The 15,655-nt window shown below is 38.6% G+C and overlaps 1 protein-coding gene across 2 annotated transcripts in view; it reads left to right on the top strand.

Moving 5' to 3' along the window:
- The window catches only part of LOC124413199 (neural cell adhesion molecule 2-like), a 221,397-nt gene that overhangs the window by 172,449 nt on the left and 33,293 nt on the right, over positions 1-15,655 (top strand). For both annotated transcript variants that reach the window (XM_046893630.1, XM_046893627.1), the window contains one exon: positions 13,323-13,468. In XM_046893630.1, coding sequence (XP_046749586.1) covers positions 13,323-13,468 — 146 coding nt within the window. The remainder of the gene's footprint in view (positions 1-13,322; positions 13,469-15,655) is intronic.

Here is a 15,655-nt window from a genome sequence, read left to right as displayed (position 1 = left end):
ATTTTTTTATTGCTGCTACGGAAAATTGTGCATCATTTGCAAATGAATAATCTTTTGATTACTCACTAGGCGTGCATTGCTTCCCTCTAATAAATTGGAAAAATTATACTGTCTTGTGTTAATATTCTCTAAACTTTTCTATACGCAAACATTTTTTCTCAATGTCGATTACATTACTTGACAGTCAAGTCAAGAATGAAATAGTAACCAGCCTGCCCCCTTCAATCGACGCGTGAATAAAATGTGAATGATTTTTCGAGATTTTGACTTCGATCTTACGTAGCTCTTTTAAGATCGGATTCAAGGCTTCAAGTGAAAAGAACTGGAAGCTTGGTAAAAAGAATGACCAGAATTTTAATCGCCATGCTGAAGACTTCGCAGAATCTGATCTAGTTTTACTTTGATCTACTTGAACATTGATTTCCAAACCACAAGGTATATCAATTATCCAAATCTCTTGTTCAAAACTATCCAAAAGTCAGTCTATTTGAATCGATTATCAAAAATCAGACTGTTAAACGCAGAACTTCTTGTAGACTTCAGGTACATTAGATTGACCAAAAAAGGACAGACAACCGATTGAAGAGCAGATATATACAGAAGCCTTGATAACGGAGTGAGTAATCCTGCGAAAGAGAAGAATCAGACTGAGTCTTATAGGTTCGATAATTTCGTTGTAGGAAAACCTTTGCAGTGTCACAAACAAGTCTTACACACCTGTGGGTATAATCGAAAGGTTCTTGAGGAAAGCTCTCCATGGTTCATCCTTGGAGGTTTGGTTAAGCTCCTTACCAGCTCCGTTACACCGAAGAGGCTGTGCTGGATGGGTTTTCCCTCTTCCCTCTTCCCTCTTCACCCCCGCAGCCGGCCACCCTTCGAGCCAACTAAAACCGACCCTTTGATCTGTCTCGTCTTTCCTGAACCATCTCTGGGTCCTAGTCGTCGGTTTTGCGTCTGGCGCGATACGCTCTGCAGCATCAGCCAGCTCGCGTCACGGGTACCCGGACACAGGTTTCTGGAGAAAAGGCATGTTTAGCTTGACAAAGTTGCAAACTAAGTTTGTTCGTCATTACAAACTACGGTACCAGCTACCACTGCCTCTCGGGGACTCTGTAACAACGAAGCTCTGCGTGGAATCAACTCCCTCTGCTGCTGCTGCCGCCTTTTCCCGCCGACGACACTCTCGTTTTGTTTTATAACCACCCCGTCGTCGCACCTCGCACCTTTAAACTCTCAGACTGGTTTCCGCCCCGAGAGCGGTTTGGCTTCCGCACCGCACCGCACCACAGTTCTCAGGCTCACTGAGCTTTTCCTAAATAATTAAACGACCGCTCTGATTAAAATCAAAACTTTTACTCCGAGGAGGACTCGCGAAACCAATCAGTCCTTGATGGATTTTTTCAATTTGTTGTTTTTTTTTTTCAATTCTCTCTTCCCTTCAGCTTTCCTTCGATAATTTTACTTTTTTCTATCTCAATTTCACCTCTCATGATGTTGATATTTCGTTCACCGTAAGCACGTGTAACGAGACTCGAATAATCGATACTCGGAAAATATTTAAGCTCACGCTTTTTCGGGATCGAAGGATAACTTCTCCTTAGGGACGTGGGACCGACGCTTTGCTAGCCCATTTTCTCCTTTCCATCACTTTCAGCAAATACACGTTGTGGATTGTTTTTTCTTCTTCCTTTTTTGCCTGGTGAGTTTCTGTCACACGCATGCTGAGTTAACTTTTACTTCCAGTTCATAAACTCAAATTAGTTTCTAAATACAATGACAGGTTTCAGGTATTTCATTATTTCCAGACGGGTATTAACAAATGAAATAAATAACTTTTTTTCGTTAAGCACCCGACGTTTCGCTTGTAAGGTATCGTTTACTGCATTTCCACCCTTGGACTTTAATCTTTAAAAACTTGACTGGAGATTGAAGAACGCTTTGAGTTGGGTTTACCTGTAAAGAGAAATCTCATGCCCTTAGAAGCGTGCAGACTTGAATGAAGGAAAATATTTGAAATAGAAAAAATCCCAAAACCCTTGTCATAAATGAAACCGAGCATGTATTTTTCTTTGAGAAGGAGAAAATTGAATCACTTGTAAAAAGAGAAAACGGGATAAAATTTGTTCTAGCAATTTACGTCCGATCGTTTAGACCGGGGGACATTTCTCAGAAACCCTTGTGTAAAAGCAGAACAAATCTTGTGACAGGCACCTCCCCACTTACACCTACCTACCTACCTACCTCTTCTGAAATGAAAGACGTGGGTGAAATTTTATTTCAAGGTGTTGGAACTTTGCGTGAAAAATCTACTACACTTCGTTTCACCAAAATTCAAGCCATTTTCAAGCTCCAACGAGCTCCAATCGACTGTTGCGTTGATGGCTTGGTAAAAAAAAAAGAGTAACTCTTTTGCTCTGAATTATCTAGTCAAAGGCAACAGGATCACTCACAACTTGAACACTGTTTTTCCAGAATACTAAGAAAATTAATGAAAAAAAAAATCAAAATTGTGAAATTGGATATTTGATTGAAGTGTACACTGATTATAGGGAGGCTTTCGAATTTGTTATCGGCTATGTTCTTATTTTAACTTCTTCTATTCATTCTAAGAATCATTTCCCGAGCAAAAGGCTTTTAGATAAATATTCAGGAATTGTCTAAAAACACGTTTTTTACTTTACATTTTCAATCTGTACCTGCGAAGGACAGATACATCGATTAATGTCACTTTTTTCGAAAGGAGCAGACGATTTGGAAAAATATATTGTATCTTCGGAAGGATTGAACTTTTTTAAACAAAACATACTTTAGACCATATTACTTTACAATGACAGGAGTGTGAAAAACTCGAAAGATAAAGATTTCATTTTGACAAGGTGATAAAGTTGATCACATTTCATTACCGTTCGATATGACTTCCAGTCAACAACAGAAAAACTATATTTACGTTCTCGAATCAGTTTTTTTTGTTAAACCAGTTTTTATGCTACCGAATCATGGTGTAACTAACTACCGACATCCTTAGAAGGATGCAGTAAACGGAAATACAAATTGTGAATATAAATGGAATATAGATATTACGTCGTTTTTTTTTTATTTATTTATTTTTTTTCTTCTTCTTACGTAATCTTCGAAAATTTAGTTTTTAGCATCAAACGAAGCCTTGTGAAATCGGAACTCGGTAGTAAAATTTTAAAAGGCGATTCATCCGGTTTGAATTTTCGAGACATAGCGTAGAAGGTTAGTTTTGTAAGTTGTATTAACAATGATCATTATTAGGCAGACCACAATCTCTTCTTACAAAAAATATGTTAAAAAATTGCTCCAATTTTTTAATCGTTCTTTATATTTTAGCTCATGAAGGTGAGGTGACCTTCCCTTATTTGCGTACACTACATCCTGTCCAAATTGCAGCAAGTTGAAAATTTCCTCTGTAAAAAAAATGACCAACAATTGGTAAATTGACCCCTATAATATGCATACTTTATGAGGTGTTACGTGGCTCTTGTCGGCATTAAATAGTCACGAGGGTAGAGATTTATTTACGGTGAACCATCCCTTCTAGCTCGGCCGTCAACATGCGGGTTCAAGAGGCCCTCTTTCTCTTTCTCTCCTTTCCTGGAATGAAAGCACATACACACATAACATATCCATCTACAAGGTGGTGGATATATGCATAGATCACCGTGTAGAGATAGTCCTGGTGGTTTGGAATTTGGATAGAGCAGTGTGAGCAAGTCTTGTATATTTAGCGGCCAGACGCGAGGTGTCCGCACATAGGTGAAGATATTGTGAAGGTAGGTACATGCACCGAACGTACCTAACGTATTTACCACGACGAAGTTGTAAACTAAGTTTACTCGTCATTAAGCCCTCCCGACTTCCCGGAGATAGTCCAACACTTCGCACGGTGTCATTTCCTCGCGGTTTCAATAACCCGTTATAGCACTTCTGTCCAATCATTTGTCATTCCGTGCCACATTGCAGTTCATTGCCCAAGTCGAATGTCTCTAGAGAAATGCTGATGAGATTGAATCGAGAGTCGGATGCAGGGACTGTTGAAGTCATTACGAACCACCATTAAATATACGAATGTACAGTACTTTTCTTATGGTATCGTATAACATTTACTTTATCGGTTCGCTAAACGTGCTCAGAGATCTAGAGATAGACAACGAAGTGAAATGAACAGAGAAACGATTGGTAACGATGTTCTTGGTACTCGGAGGTGTTGAGATAAGAAGAGAACGCGATCATATGTAGAAACGTCAGCTACCTCGATGGAATTCCCTTTGTGTTTTTTACTTTATTTACACTACCGACCTCTTTATTCCGGCTTGTAGAAGCAGACAGTATTGAGCTCGAACTTCAATAGCTCTCGTTTGCATCGTTATTGGTTATTTCAAGTACTTTTCTGCATGGCTAAGGTTGTGATACCGACACCTTCTTCGAGACTGTTCGCGACGTTTTGTAGATACGTGTTGAAGGAAATGACCTGGCCTTCTTGTTAGGATCCATTTTAAGCCATCTAAAGTGGTGCTTCTTTAACAGGAGACCCAGAAATTGGTGAATTTTTATTTCTCCCCTGCTGTTCTCATCGTGGAACGCCATAAAGATGATTGAAAAATTCCGAAAAACTGCCGCTTTACTGCCTTCGGTGAGTGCAGACGTGTCAGACTCGGTGATTAATTCGTTCCCACCTCAGTCAGGCTTGCGATTCGAAAACACTTTTTACAACCTTCGCAATGTTAGAGCAGCAGCAGCACCGCAGAAGTTCGGTTAAAGTGCCTCTGTGTTACCTTACCTGCATCGATGAGTGAACCTCGTACTCCTTATACACTGTAAAGAAGAAACTAATCCGTGGCATAAACTGATTTATATTTGTTTTTGTCTCACTTTTTTCACTACTTTTATGACGGATAACCCAACTTTCATGATTTATCGTTTACTTCAAGTTTCTCAACTCGCGCGTTCCTTTTGCTACCATGCATGCATATAACGATGAAAAGACTCTTTTTACGAACATCTAAGTCCAAGCTACTTGGAGGATCGGCTAAATAAGAATCAAGCAAGTAGTATCACGTGTAAAAAAACACCAGAGCTATAACAATATAGTAAACAAGACACAACGTTTTGACATTTTGGGATAAGCAGTTCCTTAGGTTGGATTATTATTTCATTGGTCCAAAAGCGTCGCTCCAATATAACCGGCATTTCCGTCTCTAATGGACGTGAGCTTCTGAAGCAATCTTTCACATGTAGGCCTCTCTCAAGAGGCAGTTCAGTCTTGAGCGAATGTCGGCTTTGCAGCTCTTTTATTTTCTTCGTCTTCTATTTTTATATACGTTCAGGATAATCCTTGACCTTTGCACCTTTCAGCGTATTCGATTGATCGATTCCCCGAGGAATTGGGACCATCGTTTGACGCCATTTGTCCCGTACTCAAAGACCCCCATACATTGGTGTCGCTAATGTAAGTTTACTGTGTATTGCGACGTTCACCGATTTCAACAGACTTTCGAAATCGTCGAAATTAGTTTGACTCATGAATCTAGTGATAAACTGATTCGCCGTCACATTATGAGGATTAGTCTTGCATTGTATAAAACAATGTATCTACTATAGTTGTATTGAATATAGTGTCAGACAATCAGAATAATCGCCATACTGCAACAGTAAATTCATCCGTAATTACTGTATTTGCGCATGAAAATTTTCTGTACGCCCTTTCTCCGTGATTTCAGTCCTTGAGGTGCTTATAAAGACCCGTTGTACACCTCGAAAACGCGGGGATGCAAAACTCCTATACCGCTCAAGCGATCAGAGTGAAACTTGAGCAGTTAATGCCTTATTTTGGCAAAAAGTGGAGCGTCTTTTTACTTTTTCAAAATTTGGATAAAAATTTTACAGATTGGTTACCACTCACAGAAATTGGCCAAATTTTTACAGTTGCGCTAAATCGTTCGGCCTATCCGGTATGATGCCACTCAGCGGTGATGAAACACACATTTTGAGCCCAGTCCCATGAGATTTGATGGTGAAATGACGAAATGGCAGCTGATCTGGTTTTCGATTACGAAGAATACCGAAAACTCATTTTGGCGACATTTGTTACCGACATTACGCGCATGCCGGTAATGTATGCGTGTAATGGCGGTAAAAAGCTACCGGCAGGCATGAAAGTTCGGTAACAAATGTCGCAAAAATGAGATTTCGGTGTACTTCGTAATCAAAAACCAGATCAGCTGCCATTTCGTCATTTCACCATCAAATCTCATGGGACTGGGCTCAAAATGTGTGTTTCATCACCGCCGAGTGGCATCATACCGGATAGTTCGATCCATTCAGTTCAACTGTGAAAATTTGGCCAATTTCTGTGGGTGGTAATCAATCTATAAATTTTTTTCCCAAATTTTGAACAACTAAAAAGACGCTCCACTTTTTGCCAAAATAAGCCATCAATTGCCCAAGTTTCACTCTGATCGCTTGAGCGATGTAGGAGTTTTGCTTCCGTGCATTTTCTAGCTGTATGTACAACGCTTCTTTATAAGCACCTTAAGACCGAAGAAGCACCGTCGAATTTCAATGAATTGCTTAATACAAAATCGTCGAAGTAATTTCATTTTCACGCTTATCTTGTTCGAATGAGCAAGTCGTTTATTATACTTCTTCGGAAGTAATAATTGTCTGAATTCCTAATCTGCTCGGTTCACCCTCCTGAAAGCAAAGGGTTGAACGATAATAACTGTTGATCATTGCGCCCGTGGGAGAACGCTTGAAAGAGACGCCGGTCTCTTATTAGGTGAAAAACGTGGGATTTCGAAGGGAGGAAAGGGTTTCAGGAGGGGGGGAGGGGGGGAGGGGGGGCAGGAGGTAGAATAAACATTGCGTGAAACGATTTATGCGCGCGGTTAGTGAATATAGGTGGTGAGCAACCGAAAGGGCCGAAAAGTTTCCTGTCTCAACAACCATGCGGCATACGGAACGGCCGCAGTATGTATTGGCAAAGTTTTCAGACTCTGCTTGTTTGGGAGAGAACTTTTTGACGTGGGATTTATTCGGCACCCCTTTCTACACTCCTCTACTCCTTCAACCCAACTCTCAACTTGACTCGAGAGTCGAACCATCCAGCACGCGATGCGACGTCTCGCCAACTAAACTATCTGCAGTTCACCGGCTTCGCTAATCTCAAATTTGAAATACGAAGTACGGATCGATGATGCTTTCGAACGGAGTAATTGGGTTTTAGTGTCTAAAGCAAGCCGGAAAAACAGCTTAGACGAAAAGGAAAAAGTTTATCGGTGATGCTTACGCATTCGTGTGTCCATGATATTCGTGAGATTCAGAAATCAAATTCCACTCATTTAATATTTTTCATATTCTTGCACTGCTTGTGAATTATTAATGGACGTTAAAGACGACTCATTATCACGTGAAATTCTCACTCAGTGTTGAAACGAGGTACGACGAAGTCATAGTAATACCACCTCGTGTTAATTCTCCGATCCAGAATCGATCCAAATTTCAATCAACTTTGAAGAAAACTTCATTCTTTCCCTGACCATTTTTTGAATTCACTGAATTTTCCCTGGATTCCCGGTGGCATGGTATTCACTGGACTTCACCATAATAAAAAATAGAAAAATTCAATTCCAATCAAGTCATCATATTTATATTTTTTTTTTTTTTTTTTTTTACTTCATGAAATGACGAGTGAACGAAACGAAACGACGAACGAACAATAACCTGCAAAGAATTCTATTTATTTTTATCGCCAATTATTGAAAGAAGGGCCACATTTTCATGTAAAACCTACTGCAATTTTCTAACGTTTTGTTAACCATCCACGGTGTATAAAAAGCGCTAAGTATTTTCCGATTTATCCAGACAACTCGTACCTGTTACGTATAATACATACGGGAAGTGCCACAAGTGAATAATGAATGAGATTGGGATCGATCGAAGCGCTGCTGACGCAGAGAATATTTTTATTATTCACGTTCCTCTGTTGCACACATACTCATTCAATTGCATATATATAGTATAGATTTTGTATCCTATCTTATACCCACGTGTCCGTGTAAATGAATAATGATCAACAGACTGGAAATGAATTGTAATGCTACAGCATTACAAGGGTGGAAAAATTATCAACTATGAAACTCTTGCTTCCAAAATTGAAGTGAATGATTCAATGCAAATGTATAATATACAGGTTAATTTTTATGAAGAATCAAAGACTGCCGTGTTTGCTTTTTTTTTTTTGTTTTATTTTTTCTTCTATTACAAGTTTTCGTACAATTTTTTTCCCATTAATTTGAACTTTTCGTTCACATCTATATGAAGCAACGAAGAAACAAACAAATAACCACTACTTGTTTCAGCGTTGTTTATTCCCATTCGATAAACTTTGTCACGTGGCAAATAATAAACTCTAATTAAAAGTTTTCCGATGAGGCGAACAGAAAGTCAAATTAGAAGACGCGAAAAAGTTTAAAAATATTTCAAATACTTGCTAAATTCATTTGTATTTTGGAAATGAAACAGAAACGAAAAGACAAGTGATCACAAATCGGTTGTCAATTGAAGAGATTGGTTAACCAAGAATATATACAGTTTATTGGTTTTATTACGAGATGTAAGTCGTACGTTAAGTATTTATTAAATTATGGAATTGTACGTTAAAATAATAAAACAGAAAATACTGAAATTATTAATAAAAGCTGAAACGTCGATGCTTCGTTTGACATCGTTTAAAAATTCTTTAAACTCTAGTGGATTAATGCTTTGGACTTTACTCTAAGATGGATCATTTTATTTAGAAGACTGTTTTCTTCAAAGTCACTGAAACAGATTTTCTTGTTTTTCGGTAGTCAATTCAATATATCAATTTCTCAATCATATTCAATATCGATGGAACATATTAAGATAAACAATATCGTCAATTCCAAGACGTCAAAATAAAACAAGTACTGTGTTGTTCAACCATATCAAAGTGAGTCAAAGTAAAGGATCGATATAGATCCAGACTTCATTTATAATTCCAATGTTTTATATTTAACGATTTTTCAAATGACCCTCGTAACTTCATGAATATAATAATGTCCACGTCACGTAAGGAAACAATTGTATAAGGATCAAGCTCAGCGCCTTCGAATGGGTTCAAACTTCATCGACAGAGAGCAGATGCTAAACGACGATTCGACGGTGGGGCATCTACATGTATAATATAAACACACAACTTGGGCGCTGGTAAATCTCTGTAATCGTTTGAGCAAAGAGAGGATTAATGGACCAGCCGCATAACCGAGAAGGAAATGCATGCGCAGTTACATAAGCGGATTACGCAGGTTGCGGCCCGAGAAACCAAGGTGAAGATTATTCGGGACTAGAAGGAGCTTTGCTCTATGCACTTGGCGTTAATTGACTGCGGTATTCTCACGAGTTAAACCCACCCCTTGATTACCGTCATCTGACGTCGTCCCGACGTCCGCTTCACCCGTTGTAGAACAATTTCTCTTATCGGAGTTTAAGATCTAAATTAGACGTTGCGCCGTGGAAACCAGAGAAGAATTATGGGGAATCGAAGAGAGAAACGCTTCATTTATTTTGGATAATCACAGCGAACGTGGAATTTGAAAGTTAGGATTTTTTCACGCGATCATTCTTACAGAGAACTGTTGTATTCTGATTCCGGGAAAACTGTTTCATCGATTTCAATCATAGATCGATGGAGAATCAAGTCTTGAGGCAGATGACTCGTGAAGCTTTTGATGCTTCCACCGCTTCAAGGTTTTTAACGCTTCAATAACTATTTCGCGTATCTTGAATTAGAAATGAATTTCTAGCATTGATTTCGACCAAATTTTAGTGATACATCGAGTATTCGGTCCATCGAGACGTCTCACGAAAATTTTCAAACTTCCGCTACTCTTAGATCTTGGAAGAATGCTGCAAGACGAGATCTTCGACTCACGCTGCTTTATTCGAATTTAATTTAGATTCATAGATACCAAACAAGCAACTAAACTAATTTGAACAAAGTTTAGGAAAAAAATCAAATATTCGATGCAGATGTGACACAATTTTTTTCGATATATCTAGACTTCCGGTTAGAAAATTTTGGTAGGCCGAACTTCAAAATAGTTCATAATTCTCAAATTTTTCCACAAATTTTACTAAACTATAACAGAAGACCTTTCATTTTCAATTTATTATTCGCTCTTACGTATTCAGATACAATTCATCTCATAACGTTTTACTTGTTTGTTTAACCAATTGAAATTGTTGTTTGATGCATAATAGTCAGCTTGTTTTACAACAAATTATATACGGTCTAATAATAAAAAGGAAATGAAACCGCGAAATAATGCTTTTTCTTTAATGCGATATCGCCGAGCCGGCAGTGACGAATAATTCGTCGCTAGTTTTTGAGTAATTAAATTCAAAGAAAAGGTGTAATATATATCCGGGTCGTTTTCAGTGGCAAAAAAACCGCAAACAATGCTGCCGGCAGAGTTCGCTGTCGGCGACTGATAGAAAAAGGTGGTTAGGTAGGTATTTTAAATGTCCGGGGTTTAAATTTTGTCAGACTGCCGGTACATATCGCGGTATGTAGGTATGCGCATAAATTACCGGACATTACGTGTGCAAGCCTGCGGAAATTCAGTTCTAAACTGAACAATGCTTTTTAAATTAATTAAACGGAAAACGGTTTTAACCCGCTTCACAACGTTCCATGCCAGTGAACGTATATTTAAAAATTCATAAGATATCTAAGTTTGACTCGTAACGCCTATGTAAAAAAAATAAATCAATGACTTTCCTCTCGTTAAGTTCGTTTTCTACTTGAAAAAATTTTCCAAAACGTTATCTACGGAATGGTTGATCGCCACTAATTCCGAACTAACTGTCTCAAATACCGGAAGTCCCTTGCATTCCGATACCACCATCGTCCTGATCCGATATGCATAAAATCTGCTAGATCAGTTACTAGAAAACATCCCACTACAAGAGATGTTGGTTTTTTTGGTTTTGTGAAGGAGATTATCTGAGAGCCCTCTACCGACTAAACATTGTCGGAACCATCGCCCACGCATCCAAATAAAACAAGGGAATAAGGCAAGACAAACGTTGCGTTTCGGAGCTGCTGCCATCTAGCGAGCACTAAAGACGTTTTCTCGGGGCTGTTGCCGCTATCTTGACGAGCCGAGTCTCGCCATTTCTGTCTCTACTGCGGTTCAGATCAGACCATTTCCTCTGCCAGTGTTTCTTTTTCTCGATTTCCTTACCTTAAGTGTTTTTCGTATTTGTATTGCCAAATTCGTATTGCCAAAGTTGTGAACCTCGCTAATCCGGATTAGTGCTTATACGTAAGTATGCTTTTGTTACCCCTGAGACTCTTTGTCTTACCTTTTCTCTTTGTTTTAACCGCTTGGGTCGAGTAATACCATATCTCGGAATTTCGTGTGGCCTATTATTTCATCTCTAATGATCATTTTGATCAGCCTGATTAACATATTTCATCTTTAAGCTTGTTTCCGAATTTTAATAACGTTTATTACCAATCGCCTGTCGCCAACACCCCCCCCCCCCCCCTCCCCCCCCCCGCCGTTAGTAATCTGTCTATCGTTACCGCTTAGTTATCTTTCTTTCAATTTTCCACGACATGTGATGTATCTACTGATTGTGATAGTTGTATTCTTCCCGATTTTGTTACCCTTAGTTTAGCCAGAGGGTGTTAAGTTGATAACTGTGAACTACTGCGTCATAGCGTCGGTTTCGGCGCCATCTTGTTCGCGTCCCCGTTCAAATTCGTGCCGCATTCGAGATATCGATTCGCTGCAGTGGATCGACGTTGCGCTGCGCACAGGCGCCTTTACTCATCCGTTTTCTTCCTATATTAAATAAAGAAACGAACGGAATAGATTGAAATTTCGAGGGTGCTCATTTGTAGCGGAATCGACATTGTGTCGTTCTATACGATGGGCTAAAAAAAAAAACCAGACCCATTTAAAATGTGGATAAATTCGGAACGCGTTGACCGATTTTCGTTAACTTTATTTTTGAAATTCTGTTTTCGGGACATTATCAATAGAGTCCACTGTGAAAAAAAAATGAGATGTAAATGATGTCAAGAATTTGACCAAAATTAAAAAGCATTAAGCAAACAATCTGAATAGTTCAGCCAACAGTTGATAAGAATTCAGTCGGAATTGAATCAGGAACGACTAACCACCAGGTAGATAAAACAAATATTTTCGAGACTGCGTTACGGCTGACTTTTTTGATATTGGCTAATTACTTGAAGCATCACATTTGCAGTCGTGAATGCAATTTTCAGAATTATTCACTGATCTATGAAATTTGAAATCCCCTAACCTGTTCTTACTTTTCAGTAAATCTTTGTTGAGAATAGCCTTTTTGCCCTACTATTTCATTCCACGTTTGACGAACCATTTTAATGTAATCCTAATATTACAAAAAATATTTCACGTCGTGTAAATAGTATCTGGGAGGATTTCTAAAATCCCAAAATCAAACTTCAAATCACACTTGAAGATGTAAACCAAGGTGAACATATTTGTACTATTAACTTTTTTAATCCTCCCAGCGAATTTCCAGAGCACCTATCTTACCAGGAATGTATCCCAGGTCGATCTCCTCGATCTGATTTCGTTATAGTAGACCAAAAACTAAGCGACATGTACTTTTTTTTATCAGCCATTAAGCAGTTTAAGGGAGTGAAACCACCATCCAAAGTAAGGGATTTCAAGAGGCGATTTCGCAGTTTCACCTACAAGAAAATAACATTTTTTAATCAATTCAATTGGAAAAGTTTTCTCATAACAAGAAATAAAAAATGTAATTTTAAGGATTACAAACAAAAACTGCCAAATCGCCTCTTGATACGCCATACTTTGCAGGGTGGTTTCACCTCCTTAAAATGTTTAATAGCAGATTAAAAACAAAGACGAATTATTATTACGAAATAAATCGAATCGGAGATATCGACCTGGGATACCCGCCTTGTTAGTCAAGAATTAATACATTTCGATACTAGTGCGCAAAAGTGAATATTTTGATACTTTAACCCCCACCCTTATATTTCGGGAGTTTCTATACTTTACCATCATAAATTAAGACTGTCCTAATTTACTTGAACTATTCTACATTTAAAAATTCCATAACCCAGACTCTCGTTATCCCACATCTCTTCTATTATCCAATAATATTTCTACATTCTCACCCCCACTCGCATCAGTAGTGAAGCAATCACGATGCTCAAGAGCTATTGAAGATGAAACCCTTTGAATTCTCAGATGCTGTGGTCCATCGGCGACACGTCGGGACACAAGAGGGTGAGACTAACGCACTGGATGTCTCGGGTCCGATTAAAGAAGTCCTGGCACAAACAGGAGGAACGGCTGCCTTACCTTGTAAGCTGTCCGAGCCCGGAGCTGGAATCGTGAGTACATCATACGATACTTTATTTACCTGTGTATTAAATGCTGGTACAATCCCTATGCCAAATACATCTTTGAATAAGTAATTCGAACACGCGCTACCATCCCTCTGCACACACCCTCGGCGGTGATGAATCGTTTAGATACGAAAAAAATCTTGCCGCCCTCTCTGCAGGGGAAATTTTACCAAAGTTCAGACTGAAGCTTAGTGTCTTGAGCGACACGATCCCTGACTCATCTCCGTCCTCCCCCTGGTCTTTCTTTTTGCTAAGATAACGGGACGAAGCAATAGCTTTTGTCCCTTGTTATGAAACTGACGAGTTGTAAACTTGGACAGGGTGAGTTCGTCGTTTCGGTCTAATCGTCGCTGCAAAAACTTGGAAGTCGTTACAGAGTTAATTGGCTAATTGGTGGAACGTGGTCAGTTTTTTTCGTACGCCATTTCGGCACAGCGAAATATTTTCTTTAGGATAATATTAGGGGGTGGGGTTGGTACATCTTCTGTTTTCGGAACTAGAGTAAATTGGGGGTTGAGAATTATTATTGGTAACCGTTTTTTGAGATTTGTTAGTGGCAGTCTTCTCAAAGTTGAGATGGAAGTTGGCAATACCGAAATTAATAGAATAATCGGCGTAGATTGAAATCGAACGAATATGCGAAATTTTGAATCATTAAAGTGAAGCGTAATGTAATAATTTCTCACTATCTTGTAAAGAAATTACTAAACAGCATCGATTCTTGGCTTTGCATAAGTTAGAAAAAAGCAATTACCTACATTTTGTTCGACAAGTTTGATTGAAAAAAAAAAAAATTAAAAACTAAATTCCGTCCAATCGCACCGCTTTCTTCTAATTCTCTGTTGCCAAATCATGAGATTCATGAGACAGACTTAAACAAAACTCTGCATTGTATATAAATTGGGTTATTGAGTCTAGCTTTTACTGTGATATTTTATAACTGTTATTCAGTTTTCAAAATTCAATCTCTTTTTTCCAACTACAAACCGACCAAGACTGGCAAGTCCTACTTTCGTTCCAAAGACTGATTCAACGTCGATTTAATATATTTTCGAGTCCCAGTATTGCCCCCTTGCCGTAGACTCAAGCCTGCAGATTGATGATATCGAAACAACTTTTCCCGGGCTTTCATATCCATTGAATAGCAGAGTGCTTTATGCATCCGTGTGCGTATACGCTCAATGGCTCATATATTTATACCTCCGTCAGGCGTATTCCCGTAAGCTGCAATGTTATACGGTAGTGAATCTGATCGAAAGCACCGCGGTGGAATAAATTCATGTCAATATCCGGTACGTGGTTCGATTTGTAATTTACTTTATTTTGATACCGTGTATAATATCGGCAGTACCAACAATTCTTACCCAGCCACCCGTGGCATCTAAAAATTTATTCGTCTCCTATTTTCGTATGTTATTCGTATGTTATAAAGTTAATTTTCTAATCATAGGATACAGTTGAAACCACTATAGCGCATATCAATAGAAAACAATTTGTCTTCCACAAAAGCCAACGTAGTCAAAGGGCTAATATTTTGGAGATCATACCCTTTACGATTTGGAATGAGATATAAAAAAAGCATGAAGATAGATATTTTTATGCCACAGATAACTGGATAAAAATTTTTATAACAAAAAATGAAATGAATTGTGCGCACGGATGTACAACAAATGGCTGCAGCAGCGGTTCAGCTGCATTATGTCATACCTGTGGCGCGAAATTTTCATGCTCCAACCCGTAACAACGTGGTGCAAATTTTCGCCTAGATTTAACGTCGCTTCGCCGGCATTGCAACGCCATTTGTGTTGTTGAATTATCGAATTGAAAACTTGCAGCAGGTGTGGCATATGATAGAAGCATGAGGTACTGTTGCGAATTTTAAACAAGGTATGTAATCCGAATATCGGACGAAGTACAATAGAGACATTCGGAAGTATTAAATGCGGAGCGAGATTTCGCGAAATGATGACATTTTTTGACGCAGTTTTTTTTATTATTATGTTACATATTCTGCTCTTGAAGTGGAAACTCTTGGAGATTTCTCCAAGAGATATAAAAAGAGAAATAAGAACAAGCAAGATATTTTATCATTATACTTGTATTCAGTTAATAAAGTTAAATGAGACTAAATGAAACGGGTTCGTAATAATTGTCGTCAAAGAATACTTTGTA

This window comes from Diprion similis, chromosome 12 (assembly GCF_021155765.1).
Source record: "Diprion similis isolate iyDipSimi1 chromosome 12, iyDipSimi1.1, whole genome shotgun sequence".
NCBI classification, from domain to species: Eukaryota; Metazoa; Arthropoda; class Insecta; order Hymenoptera; family Diprionidae; genus Diprion; species Diprion similis.
The sequence above is the reverse complement of the archived record's forward strand: the minus strand, read 5'-3'. Positions and strand labels throughout refer to the sequence as shown.